The sequence below is a fragment of the Cyclopterus lumpus genome, chromosome 13 (assembly GCF_009769545.1).
Source record: "Cyclopterus lumpus isolate fCycLum1 chromosome 13, fCycLum1.pri, whole genome shotgun sequence".
NCBI lineage: Eukaryota > Metazoa > Chordata > Actinopteri > Perciformes > Cyclopteridae > Cyclopterus > Cyclopterus lumpus.
This window is the reverse complement of record NC_046978.1, coordinates 12,169,953-12,184,047: the sequence shown is the minus strand read 5'-3', so window position 1 is coordinate 12,184,047 and position 14,095 is coordinate 12,169,953. Positions and strand designations below refer to the sequence as shown.

The 14,095-nt window shown below is 45.0% G+C and overlaps 1 protein-coding gene across 1 annotated transcript; it reads left to right on the top strand.

Moving 5' to 3' along the window:
- Window positions 1–7,064: 7,064 nt before the first annotated feature.
- Window positions 7,065–12,945, top strand: spred3 (sprouty related EVH1 domain containing 3). Its single transcript, XM_034548643.1, has 6 exons — window positions 7,065–7,075; window positions 8,678–8,843; window positions 9,011–9,179; window positions 9,263–9,324; window positions 9,454–9,612; window positions 9,919–12,945. Exons 1-6 carry the CDS (start codon window positions 7,065–7,067, stop codon window positions 10,927–10,929), a joined length of 1,578 nt encoding a protein of 525 aa, XP_034404534.1. The 3' UTR covers window positions 10,930–12,945.
- Window positions 12,946–14,095: the final 1,150 nt, after the last annotated feature.

Below are 14,095 nucleotides of genomic sequence, written 5' to 3'. Positions count from 1 at the left end.
GCCCATGATGCTGATTGGATGGGTTTTGCCCCTTCATTGTCAACAGGTTAGTTTTCTTGCCTTATTGTTACCTCTCAGACTTAATTGCAAGTGGAACCTTCAATTGTTAGTATGTTACAGTATCCAAGGTAATGATTCAGCTATAAAAAAACCACTGGGGGAACAAATCAGACTTGTATCCTCCAGGTGAGTGTGTGACAGTTAAATGAAAATCTGAATAATAATGGAAAGTTGATCAAAGAGAGAACGTAATTATATTGACACTGTTTCTATGCATTTGTGACCACCTGTGGTTCTTTTCGAGTGACCACAGCATCAAAGACGGACCTAGACACCAGAACGCCGTCAGTGTCTCTCCCAGCCCTGCTCAAGAGTGCTACTCTGTCTGTTCACATTTAGAGGCCGAGAGTATGGGCACTGATTCTGCTCCGAGCATTTGTGAATGAGAAGGAGATGATGGAGCACTGAAGAGACTCTCCAACAAACTACCATAAGCTCGAGGTGGTTCTCGAAGAGATGGAGGAAAAGGGTATCATCAGGAAGTCCTGCAGTTAGTTGGCGTCTCTCCTGCTGTTAGTCTGGAAGAAGAAAGGGGATCTTTGAGACTGCACTGGTTTCTGGAAGCGAAACAGATATACTCTCAAGGATGCTTTCGCTCTGCCTCACCACTCTGATGCACTGGCTGCTTTTGAGGTAGGGCTTTTTCAGCTCCATGGATCTGACCTACAGCTCCTACAAGGTCCCCCTCCATGAAGGTGACTAAAGGTTCACTGCATGCACAACCTCTGTTGCCTTCTATGAGTATAATAGACTGCCACAGTCAAGGCTCCTTCTTGAGGCTAATGCCATCCCTCTTCTGTGACCATCACTACACCATCACCTGCTATCTTGATGACCACCTTGTCTTTGCCCCATATGATGAGCTAACCTTTGAGAAACTTTATTATTATTATTATATATTAATAGTGCTCAGTTGCCTGCAGAACCATGGCCTCAAACTTGCTCCAAATAAATGTCACCTTTTAGACAGAAGCTGTTGTCCCTGGGCCAGATAATTAGAGAATGGTTTTCACAGATCCAGGTTGAGGTCAGAGCAAAGCTTTTAGAGAAGGACCTGATGAAGGTGGATGGATTTACTCTACCTTGTTGGAAACTTAGATCAGTGTTTGGCATGTTCGACTACTACAATCCTTCATCGAAGGCTTTTCTACTCTGGTGAGACCACTGTACAAGCTGACATCTGAGCCCAAGTCTCATTCCCAGTCTCATTCCCAGCACCCAACATGGCGTACGCTTTCTCCTTCTGACTGGACTAGAGAATGCCAAGAAGCTTTCCACGCTCTGAAACAGGCTTTTACACACTGTAGCGTTGGCTCACGTCCTTTATTTTGTGAGTTGATGCTTCCACTTATGGTCTGGGTGCATGTTTGAGACAAGTAGCAGAGTGTGAGCAGAAAATGAGACCTGTAGATTCTTCCAGCAAGTCTGTGATCCAAATCTGGTCCAGATATCCTGCGCAACTCGTGGAGTTCCTGGCTTTGAAGTAGGAACACTGCCACAAACTAGCTTCAACAGAGACGGTAACTTGGTGTGAGGAAGAAACAAAGCAATTGATGGAGGCATACTTGATCCTGAACCTGGTGACATACGAGTGTGTGAAATCCACGGTGATCTAGTTGGGTAGAGTTGTGGGGCACAGCTCGGTCTGTCCAATAGAGGCCAACGTGAAGGCTATAGTAAACTTCGCTGCCCTGATTACAAGGCTGGAATTAAAAAGGTTCTGTGGGATGGATGGTTATTACAGGACTTTCTGTAAAAACGTTTCTTCCTTTAACTAACCTGCTCAGCCCGAAGGTCTCTTTCATTGGGTCTGAGTTTTGCTAGTTGGCTTTATAAATATCAAAGCACCTTTGGTTAGGGCTTCCGTTTTGGGAGCCTCTTACTTAATTTAAGTCTGGCCTTCTAACTTGCTGTTTATGCAAGTGATTTGAGTGCTGGAGCTGTCCTTCTCCAGGATGACACATTGGGAGTTGAGCATCTTGTTTGCTGCGACCCCAAGAAGTTCAACTGCCATCACCATCGTTACTCCATACTTGCACACTTTGGTGTTTCCCTAGGTTCTTCCAGTACTTGGTTGTGGTTTACACTGACCACAACCCTTCGGTGTTATACATAACATGACCAACTTGAATCACCATGAGTCTACTGCAGGGTCTCAGCTGCCTGTAGTTTTCTTACCAATGTATTACTATGCTTATATAAGTGGTATTTACAGCACTTATATTGTAAATACCAGCTTAAATATTTACTCATTACTCAAGTGGATAATGGGCCATTTCGGTAAGTCATATGGGTTAGTTCTTTAGGTTGCTTAGTGGGCAACACTAAGGGTAGGGTTATTTTGTTCAAGGACATTGCTTTCTGTCGTTCTGTTTCGTTGGATTGAAGGTCATCCAGGGCAGATTATTGTCTACCTGTCCTATTGTTGATGAATGGCACCTGAGTTCAAATGCCCCTCAGCAGTCTTTCTCAACCACTCTCCCTGCCAGCTGGCTCAGAGAGTATATGCTCCTGGTTTTGTTTATGTGATAAATTCAAAGTTGGTGGATTCAACTATGTTGCTTCTTTTGAATCAGGGTTGCAATAACCTGTCTCTGGGTTATGTCGAAAGCGCATCTTGTGTGAACAGGATTGATTTACTGTAAACTGGTGCCAGTGACCCTCACCAACCTCACCATTTTTCCCATGAATCTCTTCTTTCGTAGTGACCTTTCTTGTATTCTTACGTTGTTTTTAAGTAATTCTTTGAATGCATTTTGTCGTCACAGCAGTCTCTTAAGGTAGGGAAAAAAGAGTCTGATAGAGATTACATTAGATTAGATTATACTTTATTCATCCCCAGGGGCAAATTTCTTGACGCAGCAGCAAAACATTTTTTACAAATATACAATAGAGTAAAATAAAATAAAGTAGCAGGGCATATTACATTTAAGACCTTAAATAATAAAGGAAATGAAAATGAAAGTGGATACAGTCACAGCGATGCAAGGTTTATTGATGATCAGTTTGAGGATGATTTGGAAAGAGGAGATTTAATATAAAGTCTAATAGCAGTTGGCAGGAATGTTCTCCTGTATCAGGAATGTTCTTCTGTATCAGGAATGTTCTTCTGTATCAGGTATGTTCTTCTGTAGCAGGAATGTTTTCCTGTAGCAGGAATGTTCTCCTGTATCAGGAATGTTCTCCCATATCTGTCTTTGTGAAGCGGAGCTGAAGCAGTCTGTTGGAGCACTTGCTCCGCTGTCCCTGCAGTAGGTGATGGAGAGGATGGTCCGGGTTATCAATATGGACAATCATTTCTTCAGTGTCCTCCTCTCCACCACCTGTTCTGGATAGTCCAGTTAGCAGCCAATGATGGAGCCGGCCTTCTTCACCAGTTTAGTGAGTTGTTTGGTGTCTCTGGTTCCAATGCTGCTCCCCCAGCAGACTACGGAGATGTACAGAGCACTGGTCCAACAGAATGGTAGAACATCTCCAACATCTTGCTGCACATATTAAAGGTTCGAAGTTTCCCTTAAGAAAAAGAGTCTACTTCTTCTTACACAGCATTGATGTTGGCCTTCCAGTTCAGCCTGCTGTCGATGGAGACACCCAGGAAGCTGTACTCCTCCACCATGTCCACATCCTCTCCCAGAACTCTCAGTGGTTGTGGAGCTGTCGTCTTCCTCTTGAAGTCGACCACCATTGCTCTGGTCTTGGCCACGTTCAGAAGCAGGTGATTTCTTCTGGCCCACTCCACAAAGTCATCCACTACTGCCCTGTACTCCTCCTCCTGTCCGTCCTTAATACACCCGACCACTGCAGAGTCATCAGAGAACCTCTGCAGATGGCATGACCCCGAGTTGTCCTGGAAGAGCCTTCAGTTATCAAGCTCCTCTTTTATAGCAGGTTTGCCCTGGTCCAGCCCCTAGATATGCTGCTATAGGCTTATAGGCTGCTGGGGGATGTTTTAGGATACACTGAGCTCCTCTCTTCTCTCTCTACTTATGGATGAATTTACATCTCTCCATTGCACATTACTAACTCTAATTCCTCCCCGGAGTCTTTGTGACTTCATCTCGTAGGGTCCATTGGACCTGGCGGTGTCTAAAGCTGGTCCTGGGTCCTCATTGGTCTGGCCTCTTTCGCGATGTCTCTGTGGCCCGGCCTCCTGCCATGGCCCTGCTGATGCCCCTCCGTCTCTTCTCTACCTCCTTCTGTTTCATGGATTGTGGAGGTCTGGATCGTGGTCCATGCCTACTAATAATTATTCATACATTTCTGTCATATTCATTGAATGTGTTGTAACTTGGTAACGCTGTTTATCTGGTCACATGACATCTATTGCTTCTGTCCATCCGAGGAGAGGGATCCTCCTCTGTTGCTCTCCTGAAGGTTTCTTCCCTTTTTTCCATGTCAAAGGTTATTTTTGGGGAGTTTTTCCTGATCCGATGTGAGGTCCTGGGACAGGGATGTCGTATGTGTACAAATTGTAAAGCCCTCTGAGGCAAATTTGTAATTTGTGATATTGGGCTATATAAAATAAACTGAATTGAATTGAAGTCAGTGGTGTACAGGGTGAACAGGAAGGGAGACAGAACAGTTCCCAGTGGGAACAACACCACTGACCACTGTCCCAGACAGCACACGGCCCAGTCTGACGCCTGTGAGGTAGTCAGTGATCCAGGAGACGGTGGACGCGTTGACCCCCCACAGCTTCTCACTCAGCAGCAGTGGTTGGATGATGTTGAATGGAGAAGTCAAAGAAAGTGATTCTCACAGAGCCACCGGTTCCATCCAGGTGGACTGAGGTCGCTGCAGCAGGTAGATGATGGCCTCGTCCACTCCCACACGAGGCTGGTAAGCACATTGCAGAGGGTCCAGTGAGGTGAGCCAAGACCAGCCTCTCCAGCACCTTCATCACATGGAACCTTCTGGTTCTGCAGTTTTTGGGTTATGAGTGGCATTATCATTTTGGGCAGCTGTAGATATCCCTTTAAATACTGGGACCTCTGATGCCGGTGTTTTTACGTCGGCTTCTTTTATGTGATCCCATTGATGTCATAGTCAGCTCTGTTCGGTTGAGGAATTTGTTGAACTCATTGTATTTTTTTCCATGGAAGTGCAACCTTGCTGCTTTGAACTCTTGCATAATGATAACAGTTTCTTCAGCTGTTGCTGGGAGCTCTAACCGTCATCTGGCACTTAAACAATATTGATAGTCCTGCTAAACAATATTGATAGTCCTGCTATGATGGGGATACTGTTGTGGTTCAATCTGCATTTGTGTAATGCTTTTGGCTGACTTAATATTTGCCTTGGTCAGTTGACTCTGTAGTCATGGTGGCAGGCACTTCAGCAAACCAAGTTGTGTGGTTGTGTTTAACTCTGCAAAGTTGTAAGCATTGTCTTTTGTATGGCAGTAAGTCAGTGCTTGCTCTGTGAGAGAACACAATCGGATTTTTGATTTGGTGAATCCTTTTTTTGTTTTCATTTGTTGGATTATGTTGCTCTTTCCTCCCGTTGGTGAAGTAAAAATACAAGTTCATATATTATTGTTTAGATAGAGGAACTTACAGTGCATGCATAACTGTGCTCAATAATCAAAGTTGACACATTTTGTATATTATGCTGTGTCCTCAATGAGCCTTTTGTAAAATAGCATCATTAGGCTATTTATTAATATTATTGATTTATTGTGGATTAAAGCATAATCTAATGTTTGTGTTAATTTTGTAATTGTATTATGAGCAACCATTCAAAAACAAGTTGCTTTAACACAATAATATCCCAGTTTGGGCTATGTTAGTGATGGAATATAAGTGGCTCTAATTGAAAAATGATCTAGATTAACCAGTGTAACATTGTAAAACATTAACATAAACAATATGGTTATAATATTGATTTAACCAGAAGTGGGTCTTATAATAGTGTCTTCTTTTAAATGTGTCAACTCGAGAAGCAATAAGGTCCAGAGTTTCCTCCAAGGCTAGATACAGTTTCTGACCGTTGGAAACGTTGAGTTCAAAGAAACACAGTGGTAGATTGAAGTGGGCTCGTCCGGGATTTGAACCCTAGACCTCTCGCACACTAAACGAAAATAAGAGACCGAGAACCACAAGCCAGTTGACAGCAATGTTCGACTTTCTCAACAATTTCTGTCCTACTCAAGAAGTGCTGAAGTTTGGACAGTTACTTCCAACCCACTGCTCTCCGTATATATAAGATGTTGTGCTGTACACCTATAGAATAGATGTTTAGTTTGTCAAAGTGACCCCGAAGTAACATAATTTTTGTTTTATTCAAACAGGGGCAGTTATTTCATGAACAAACGTCGAAGATGCCAAAAGAGGTATCGCTGTCCATGGTGCTGAAACCTTTGCTGCTGCCAGCAACAACGCTAGGATCCGATGGGAGACTTGCCTGTGTTATTACTCTGCGTTGGACTTGACTTAACACAATTGAGAATTAAATAAGCATACACAGCTAAACCAAACGCATTGTGTAATAATAAATGTTAAAACAACACAAATTCCAGCAAAGATGCAATGAAGGGCAAATCTTATTTTATTTGTCCATATATATTATGTTGCTTTATAGAATTAGCCCACCTAAAGCCACGATGCTGTCAATGATTAGTCCTGATGTGTTGGCACAGGGCAGGTGGAGTGAGAGATGGAATAAGCGAGGGAGTGATATGGAGCGAGAGCGAGAGAGAGAGAGAGAGAGAGAGAGACGGAGGGAGGGAGGGAGGGAGAGGGAGGGAGGATGCTGCCAGCGGAAAATGGCTGCTGCAACCTCAAGCCTATCCTGATACACCGAAACGACATCAAGGTGGAGAGAGAGCGCGAGAGGAAGAGAGAAAGGAAGAGAGAGAAAAATTAGGAAAATGATAGCAGATAGAGAGAGAATGTGAGTGAGCCTGTGAGTGTTTCCTGAAAGGAGGATAAAAAGAGAGAGAGAGAGAGAGAGAGAGAGAGGAGACCCTGGGGTGGGCTGCTGCAAGCGGCGGGCAACACCGAGCCATGGAGGGCGAGTAAGTCCTTACATTTTATTTTTAACATTGCACATAATATATATTCAGCCATCCGCCAAAACGGATAGAAAGAACGCCACCGCCATCAATGTTACACCAATCCAGCATCATGCACTATTATCACAATCGGTGCTCTTCAATTTACAGGATGACGAGAATAAAAACACCATTACGTAGTCTTGAATCAACAGCATACACTCATTTCCGATATATCCATGCCAATATGTGATACACCTTAAACCACCGTATACACTTGGACCTGTGCTTTTAAACGACTGGCACGCATACACGCAAACACATTACAATAAAAACGTATTACACAAACAACAGAAGCTATGCAACAATTCAGAACTAAATGCGTGGTCAGATTGGTTAAAACAGTCACGAAATAAGTCAATGTGTAAAATGTATGGGGGGGGAAAAAGCGAAATATGGCCAGCATCGCGTCATTCAAGACATGGCTACAGTGAAACGAGGGAGGGATGGAGGCGTTGGGATTTTTATCAACGTGTCTCGGGGTTTCATTATGATTTTTTAAAGCCAAACTTTATGAATGAAATGTGATTTTTTTTTCTCTCGCTCGCTCTCCCTCATCCTTACCCCTCCTCTCCTCCTTCCCTTTTCTAATCGGCAGCCTCCCCCCATCTCCCGTGTTCATCCTCTCACCCCGTTCCCTTTTCCGTCCCTTTTTTTCCACCCGAGATAGCATTGTTTCTTAGGCCTTAAACATATTCCCGGCAAAACATCTAACCCACAGCGCGATGTCGAAGCGAATCTGGCGCTACCCCATTCATAAAAACATCTAACATAATATCGGGGGGTGTTAATGAGTGCGTGCAGCAGGGGCGGAATGGAGAAAAAGAGCGTCTGCATGGGAAGAATAATTGCAACACTTAAACATCAGTGTGATTTGACTCGTTATTACATAATTCAGCCTATTGGCGAGGGCAGAGCTCCTTTTTGCAAGAATGCCGCGGCTTCTGATGGCGAATGTGCGTTCATTGATACATCTATCTGGGAAACACTCATCTTCCTCCCTCCTCCCATTTGGCCATTTCTCTCCTCAACGCTGGCTTTCTTTCTATCCATTTGCTCAAGATATACTTCCTTTATTCTCAGCGCATATCGCCCACAGTCAGCAGGTTTAATTCTCATAATTATGCTCCTTAACTGTAGACATGCATTAATAACACCAAACCACCTTGTCCACAGTTGTCTTGATCTTTCATATTTTTTTTACCGTCACTGCATGCTAATTTACATCACTCACGTGATCGTAGATTAGTAAATACTGCCTTGACACAAGGCTGCTGTGTGATAGGCCTTTGCCGGTCACATGTTGCAACGCAATATTCATATGCCAAACTGTCAATTCTGTCTTCTTTGTGTGAATTTCATCATGCAATTTGAGTTCAACAGAGCTGAAACAGGGGCCTCACACTGGAATTAGTACTGCATTTTTGCATTGTGCAAGTTGATCTCTTTTTCCCCATCTGAATGAATGTGCGTATTGGTGCATGCATGTTTGCGTGTATGTGTGCGTGTTTGACAGTGCAGCCTCTATCATTGCGCCTCTGCTCACTTTCTTGGCTTCCCTGGCAGTGTGCGTGTTCGCGCAGTGGTGATGACACGTGATGACTCCAGTGGCGGTTGGGTGCCCCTTGGAGGTGGCGGCCTCAGTCATGTGGTGATATGTAAAGGGCGGAGTCATGACGGCAGGGGGCGGAGAGAACACATCATACGCGGAGAACGGCTGCGAGATCGAGCAGTGAGTGTGTGCGTGTGTGTTATGGCTGTCTTTGTTGTCACGTTGGTCCTCCACACAACCCACATACTGATTCATGTTGTGTCGGGGCCGTGGTTTGAGGAAAAGATACATCTCGTGGCTGGGGAACTAACTTCTTATGTTGCTACAATTGCCATGTATGTCTTCAGCCGGTGTTGGAGTGTGCAGTGCAAAGGGGGTTAGTGTACAATAAGGTGAACCCCATCTTCCATCACTGGCGGGTAGAAGATCGGAAGTTTGGCCTTACCTTCCAGAGCCCTGCCGATGCCATCTCCTTTGAGAAAGGGCTGCAACTTGTCATCGACAAGCTCGACAGAGGTAGGGATACACGAGTCACATGAAGAAATTCACCAGTTGCGTTTGAATTGGCAAAGCCTAAATCCTCTATTGATGTTATCAAGGCTCTGACTCGCCCTCGTCCTCCACACCGGAAGAGGCCGACACTGAGGACGATGGACAAGCTGTGAGTATCTAAGCAGTGCGTCGGTTGAGCATCGATTCTCTAGAAACGGCTCATTTCATTCTGCCACTTGGCCCCCGTGCAGTTATTGGTGTTTTGTTTACTTGTTGGATGATATGTAGCCTCTGCCAGTCTCATACAGGAAGTGAGTCGTCGTCCAACAGCAGAAAGGAGATGCTTCCCAAGCCAATTACCATAGTGACAAGCGAGTCGTCATCCACCTGCTTTGTACGGTCGGAAGAATTCAATTTTGGATCCAGCCATGCTGTCACAACCCAGACACCTGCTCAGGTAACATCTGCCGCTCCGAGTCTACTATGGGTACTTCATTGTGACAGTTAGATGATCAAAGGAACAACCACATACACTTTTCAGTTGGTCTGTCACGTTACATGTTCCTGCTCTGTTGATGATTACTAAGAATAGTTCTTAAAGATGTGGGAACCTCGTTGGGTCTTTGGGGTTCCGTGCGAAATCAGTGATATGAAATGTATGGTAATTTAGAGCAATACAAAATAGATGGTGGTCTCCGTTCTTACTGCAGCCACAGTACACACTGTTCCTGACTCAATCTGTAATGATATACCCTCTCCACAGATCCACAGCAGGCCGGGACAGCACGAGCTCTCACAAATGACGGCTGTGTTAAATCCGCCAACGCCCCCGCCCCCACCTCCTGCTCCACCGACTCCTCCTGTGGGTCAACCAGCCTCGTCTCCCCTGTCCCCACTCTCACCCACCATCTCTCTGCTGGAGGAGGGGGACCTACGCAGTGTGGATCCTTGCAAAGACCTGTGGGGTTCTCGAGGTTATGAGGACTACCGACGGGCGGGGGCCACCAGGACTATGGTTGGGGGGCTGACCGGGGGTGTGGTGGTCAGCGCAAGAGGGAGTCTGCAGGACAAGTCCGAGCTGTGCGTGGTTCGCTTTGAGAAGGACCTGGCAGGAGTGGGGACGACAGGCTGCGACGTGTCAGTGAGCCTGGACAGCAAAGCTTCCCAGCGGCTCTCCTCGTCCTCGCCCACCTGCATGTCCACGCCCAACGCGGTGTCAGGCTCCTCCTCCGCTGCGGGCTCGCCCCAAGAGACGCGCAAAGGATCACCCCCTCCCTGCTGCGTCCACACCTCACTGGCTACGCCCCGCTCGCGGACTCGTAAGAGAGGAGGAGGGGCCAGCAGCGGCGGGGGCGACCCGGGGGCAATCTCCCCCGACGACGACAGCAGCGCGTGTCCTCAGGCTTCGTCGTCGTGCTCGTCCCGCTGTGTGTACTGCCGCTCTGTCTTCAGTTCCTCGGAGAACGGGCGGGGCCGCTGCAGAGATGCCCCAGACCCGGCCCTGCACTGCCTGCGCCAGTGGACCTGTGTGTGGTGCGCAGAGAGTCTGCTCTACCACTGCATGTCGGACTCTGAGGGGGAGTTCTGGGAGCCTTGCTCTTGTGAGGACTCGTTGGGGGGCCACCCGCACCCCCTTTGCTGTGCCCGCTGGTTGGCCCTCCTGGCCCTGTCGCTCTTCGTGCCCTGCATGTGCTGCTACGTGCCTTTGCGCGCCTGCCTGCGGTGTGGGGAGAGGTGTGGCTGCTGTGGGGGGAAGCACAAGGCGGTCCGATGAGGGCAGGCTAGGGGGTGGGAGCGGTTCTCTGGACCAAGGGGGTCTAGGTGTTCAGAAGGGAGAGCATCTGTAGGGATGCAGGAGGTGGAGTAGGTGGAACAGTGCTCTCAGAAGACCCAGACCTCCAACGCCCCATGGCCTTTCACTGCCTTCCCGGGGCCTTCCTCACTGGTCCTTGCCTGCTGATGGTGCACTCCACTCAGACCAGTCTCTGTGGGAGTCATCTGGAGCCTTCATACTGGATTTACTGAGGGTTGGCTGATCTAGAATTAGCGGTCATAGACTTTATTACAGTGGCAGAGGCAACAATGATGTGTACACTGTTTCAAATGTCTGTTTTTTTTTATTTTGAAAGAAAAACACAAAAAACTAAAGATCTTTATGTATATGATTGTTATCATTTTAATTGGTATATTTTATTAAATGTAAAACATATTGACAGAATCCCCCAATGGCACACACTATCACGTATTCACAAACAAGAGATCTTGGGGAAGTTATTTGTTTCATGTTGGCCTGTTTATCAGTCAGGTAAACAGATGTCACCCGTTACCTCTAATTTTACCTCAGATGTTACTCGACCCTGGTTAAGAAAAGAAAAGGAGGAAGGGGAGAGAGGTTTGGAGAGAGTGGGCATGAGTGAGTGCAGTCTCCAAGACAGTACGTGCGTCTGAGACCACTCGGGTAGAGTAGTAGACCACAGTGGGAGAAAGGTTATCAAATGCAAAGGGAACATTCATGTTAAGGGAAGTTGCCATGACAACTACAAATGCTTAAAAGTCATAATGTGATTCATTAGGGTCCTTTGTAACCAAACAAAAGGTTATTTTGTTTTCAAAAAAAGAAAAGAAAATTAAGAACATTGAACACTACACATATTTTATCATCTTTCCATGTATTTTCAATATTAATAATAGAAAACACCCCATCCCACCACTGTACTTGTTGAATCAGTCACGGTGCTTATTAACTGAGGCCTCTGAGCGAGTCTATTCTACCTAATGTACACAAAGACCGTACAGTCCCAACCCCAAAGAAAAATAAAACAGGGCCCCATGCTTAACAATCTGCCGATGCTTATAGGTCTTTCGATGTGTAAGTGCAATGAACAACGTATTGAAAGAGTATTTTTGTACCAGTCGCTCAAGTTAGGAAAAACATAATCGAAAAGTGTTGGAACTGAATACTGGAGTGTGTTACTGTGTTTGCTGGCAAGCAGGAAGGACGAATAGGAACACACACACTTGTCTTTGAGCAGCAAGCTCACATGTGTGACATTTACACAGTCTACTGACCCTGAGAAGAGAAAAGAGACACATTAACTTGAAAAAGATGAATGGCGGTAGGTCTTTGTTTGGGCACAGTGGCAGATGTGTTTGCTGAATGTTGCTTTAAGTATGAAATCAAAAAGCTGCTATTTTAAGTCCTGTTCGAACCCATTAAAAGTTTCACGCTGCCTCTTAGCAATCGATGAGGTGGTGTGGCAAAGTCAAACAATCGTTGAAGTTCTGACTCCACTCAAGGTGCTGAGGAAGCTAAATAGTGTGTGAGGAAGGTTCTTGTAAGTTTATAGCTGGGCGTAAAGATAAATTGCAGTGTTTTCCTCATGAAAAAAGAAAGAATTCTTCCGTTGATGTACCGTGCATTTCTGTGTCTATTTTGCCGATTGGTGGTATATGTTTCTACTCTAAGTGAATAACTGGCCAAGGATGGATTTAAAGCTATTTCCATCACAGCTCCCACTGATTTTGTCCACAGAAAGTTTTTTTTAGATTTAGATTCATAAAATCTAAATGTTACCAATACTGAATGCATGGTTTTCTTTGAGTTGTTGAAATCTTTCCTGAAGAACCAGACATTGAACTGGACATTGAAACAAACATTCTCAAAATAACTCATGAAATGCACTGAACATCACTGATTGATGATAACTCATGAGTGTAGAGAATCTGTGGGGGGATTACTCTAAATCCTTTAAAAAATAATTTGACAATACGTACACTCTGTATAAGGAAGTCACCTGGTATACTTTGAATTATGGCAGAATGAACCTTTCAGAAGCGTCAACAGATTATTTACATCTGAGGTTAGCCAAGAACTTTTTTATCCAAAGTGACTTAAAGTGAATGAACCGGCAGTGAGGAGGGTTCAGAGTCAGGACACACAACTGCTGATGAAGACGACCCTTGACCTCTCGGTTATGGGACAGTCATCTTCACTTCGAGGCCAGCCTGCCAACAATGTTGATCCACGTAAAAGACAGTCACAGTGGCAGGAAACAAACTCAGTCACAAGACTGCCATTCCCTGATCCTAAATTAACCTGTTGCCCCCCCCCCCACACACACACACACCACACCACACACACACACACACGCACAATCCCCACAAATCTGCAATGCATAGAACTGCATGCACGCACACACACACACACACACACACACGTTCACTCGATGGTGCAGATATACAGAACTAGTAAAGCCATTGCACACAGTTTGCTACTTCTGGTTAAGAAATAGTGTTAGGGTACACTACTGACAGTCATGCGGTCACAATTGCAGGCGCCATTCTTACATCTTAATAAATGTGCCTTTTGATTTGAGTAATCAATAACTTATGATTTTTAAGTAACTGTTACTTTTTGGGTTATTGATTTCTGCCAATGTGCATATTTTCCAATGTACGTATTTATCAGTTTCAAAGTAATTAATGAGATATTACCTGTTTATTTATTTATTGAGATATTTATTCTGATTCTTTATTTTTTTGAGACAGGTTTTTATTTTTCGTTTTTCGTGCTGTCTTACTTCTGACTTTGTGCCAATGTGCTGCTTTGAGGTGTTACATATCGTGGGTTTGTATCATTATTAAACCCTCAGTCTATATTTTAAATCAGTGTCTTCTTCTCTCTCACATGTGCATGCCATTCGCTCACTGGACCTCCTTCACACTGGATGAAAGTTGTGATCTATAGATGTTCAACAATGCTATAATGATTTTGAGAAGAAATAGGAATTTGTTCTTTTGTTTGCAGCCTTTTGACTACGGTAAGTTGGCATTTTTGAACAATTATTTTGGAATATACAAATATACAAATGTGTATATCTCCTAAAAGAATAGAACTACGAAGAGAGCTGCAGAAGACAAATACACCCAGTGACCATTAG

Bases quoted from the DNA above. Each gene is read 5' to 3' on its own strand.
- spred3 (XM_034548643.1), top strand. The intron at 8,844-9,010 runs GTGAGTGTGTGC...GTATGTCTTCAG, and splicing joins AACGGCTGCGAGATCGAGCA to CCGGTGTTGGAGTGTGCAGT. The intron at 9,180-9,262 runs GTAGGGATACAC...GATGTTATCAAG, and splicing joins CATCGACAAGCTCGACAGAG to GCTCTGACTCGCCCTCGTCC.